This window comes from Penaeus monodon, chromosome 19, assembly GCF_015228065.2.
Source record: "Penaeus monodon isolate SGIC_2016 chromosome 19, NSTDA_Pmon_1, whole genome shotgun sequence".
NCBI classification, from domain to species: domain Eukaryota; kingdom Metazoa; phylum Arthropoda; class Malacostraca; order Decapoda; family Penaeidae; genus Penaeus; species Penaeus monodon.
This window is the reverse complement of record NC_051404.1, coordinates 42,835,406-42,836,203: the sequence shown is the minus strand read 5'-3', so window position 1 is coordinate 42,836,203 and position 798 is coordinate 42,835,406. Positions and strand designations below refer to the sequence as shown.

At 45.7% G+C, this 798-nt stretch overlaps 1 protein-coding gene across 1 annotated transcript in view; it reads right to left on the bottom strand.

Annotated features, from left to right (window-relative positions):
• The window catches only part of LOC119585246, a gene marked incomplete at its 5' end in the record, with an annotated part of 19,015 nt that extends 18,217 nt beyond the window's left edge, over positions 1–798 (bottom strand). Inside the window, 1 exon segment of the mRNA XM_037933905.1 lies at positions 551–798. Within this exon segment, the coding sequence (XP_037789833.1) occupies positions 551–798 (248 nt within the window).

Sequence of the window (798 nt, the reverse complement as noted above, 5' to 3'; positions counted from 1 at the left end):
CTATAATGCACACCTTTCATACATCTCAATTGCAAAAGGCAATAATCTCCAACCAGCGGCAAATCCCAGCTAAGGGCATCCGAGGGAGAAATTACCACAGGGAAGCAAGCAAGCAGAGGGTCAAGGAGCGATGGAAATTCCCGTTCTTATATTTCACTGGAGAATCCCAGCGCTTCCTCCTTAGCCGTCCCTCCCTCCCCTCCTTTCTTTATCACCGCGTCTTAATGGCTGTCTGGGATCGTCATTCAATACCCGTCTGATTTACAGTACGGTTGAGTGTTGGTCTTTCATCTAAGCGTGGCTGAATGATTGTACAGATGAAGATGGTCAGTTTAAGTTTAGGTTCATTTCTCTTATGTAATAAGTGTTGGTAGGTATCTCTTAGACCAATAAACTATTTAAAAATAACATTAATATATACCCCCGCGAAAATAAGCTCCATTCTACCACTGCGATCTTAAATTTAATATCAATTATCTTTATGTGCTTGGCAAAAGATATTCTATAAAAGCAAACGATATCAAAGGAAACATAAACAACTCAAACCTACCCCGCTCTCCTGCGCCGCCCTCGTGATTCTGCGGTACTTGTAATTAAGGAAGGAGTTGCCGGCTACCATCGTCGTGATGAGAACCGCTCCTAGAATAAACGTCAAGAGGTTCGCCACGCTGATGACGTCGGAGTAGATGAGCTGCGGAATCCCAGCGAAGAGCAAGATCACGCCCACAGACCCGACGACCGAAAGCACGCATTGCGCTGACGAGTACAGGGTCGCGATGTTTACGGTGGTGAGCGCCA